This window comes from Penaeus monodon, chromosome 19 (assembly GCF_015228065.2).
Source record: "Penaeus monodon isolate SGIC_2016 chromosome 19, NSTDA_Pmon_1, whole genome shotgun sequence".
In the NCBI taxonomy this organism is placed as follows: domain Eukaryota; kingdom Metazoa; phylum Arthropoda; class Malacostraca; order Decapoda; family Penaeidae; genus Penaeus; species Penaeus monodon.
The window spans coordinates 9103592-9103836 of NC_051404.1; the positions used below are offsets into that span (position 1 = coordinate 9103592).

The 245-nt window shown below is 53.5% G+C and overlaps 1 protein-coding gene across 2 annotated transcripts in view; it reads right to left on the bottom strand.

Annotated features, from left to right (window-relative positions):
• The window catches only part of LOC119585048 (estradiol 17-beta-dehydrogenase 8-like), a 6607-nt gene that overhangs the window by 2015 nt on the left and 4347 nt on the right, over nt 1-245 (bottom strand). Inside the window, exon 4 of one of the 2 annotated variants that reach the window (XM_037933666.1) lies at nt 19-203. In XM_037933666.1, coding sequence (XP_037789594.1) covers nt 19-203 — 185 coding nt within the window. Of the gene's footprint in view, nt 1-18; nt 243-245 lie in introns of both variants that reach the window. The other variant, XM_037933665.1, reaches the window with a different exon arrangement.

Genomic DNA, 245 nt, shown 5'->3' on the forward strand with positions numbered 1-245 from the left:
ACCACTCGGCAACCTTACTTCGCGAGTTCCTTGGCACACGACTTTGTGAGGGCCATGACAGCTCCTTTGGTGGCCGCATACCCTGACTTCATAGCCAGGCCATTCTTTCCTGCCAGACTTGCTATGTTCACCACAGACCCTTTCCTGGCTACGTCCCGGTCTATCATGGCGTTGCAGACTACCTGGCTGACGAGGAAAGTGCCCTGTAGGGAGACCATAGTAGTCTCGTATATATTTGGCATCTG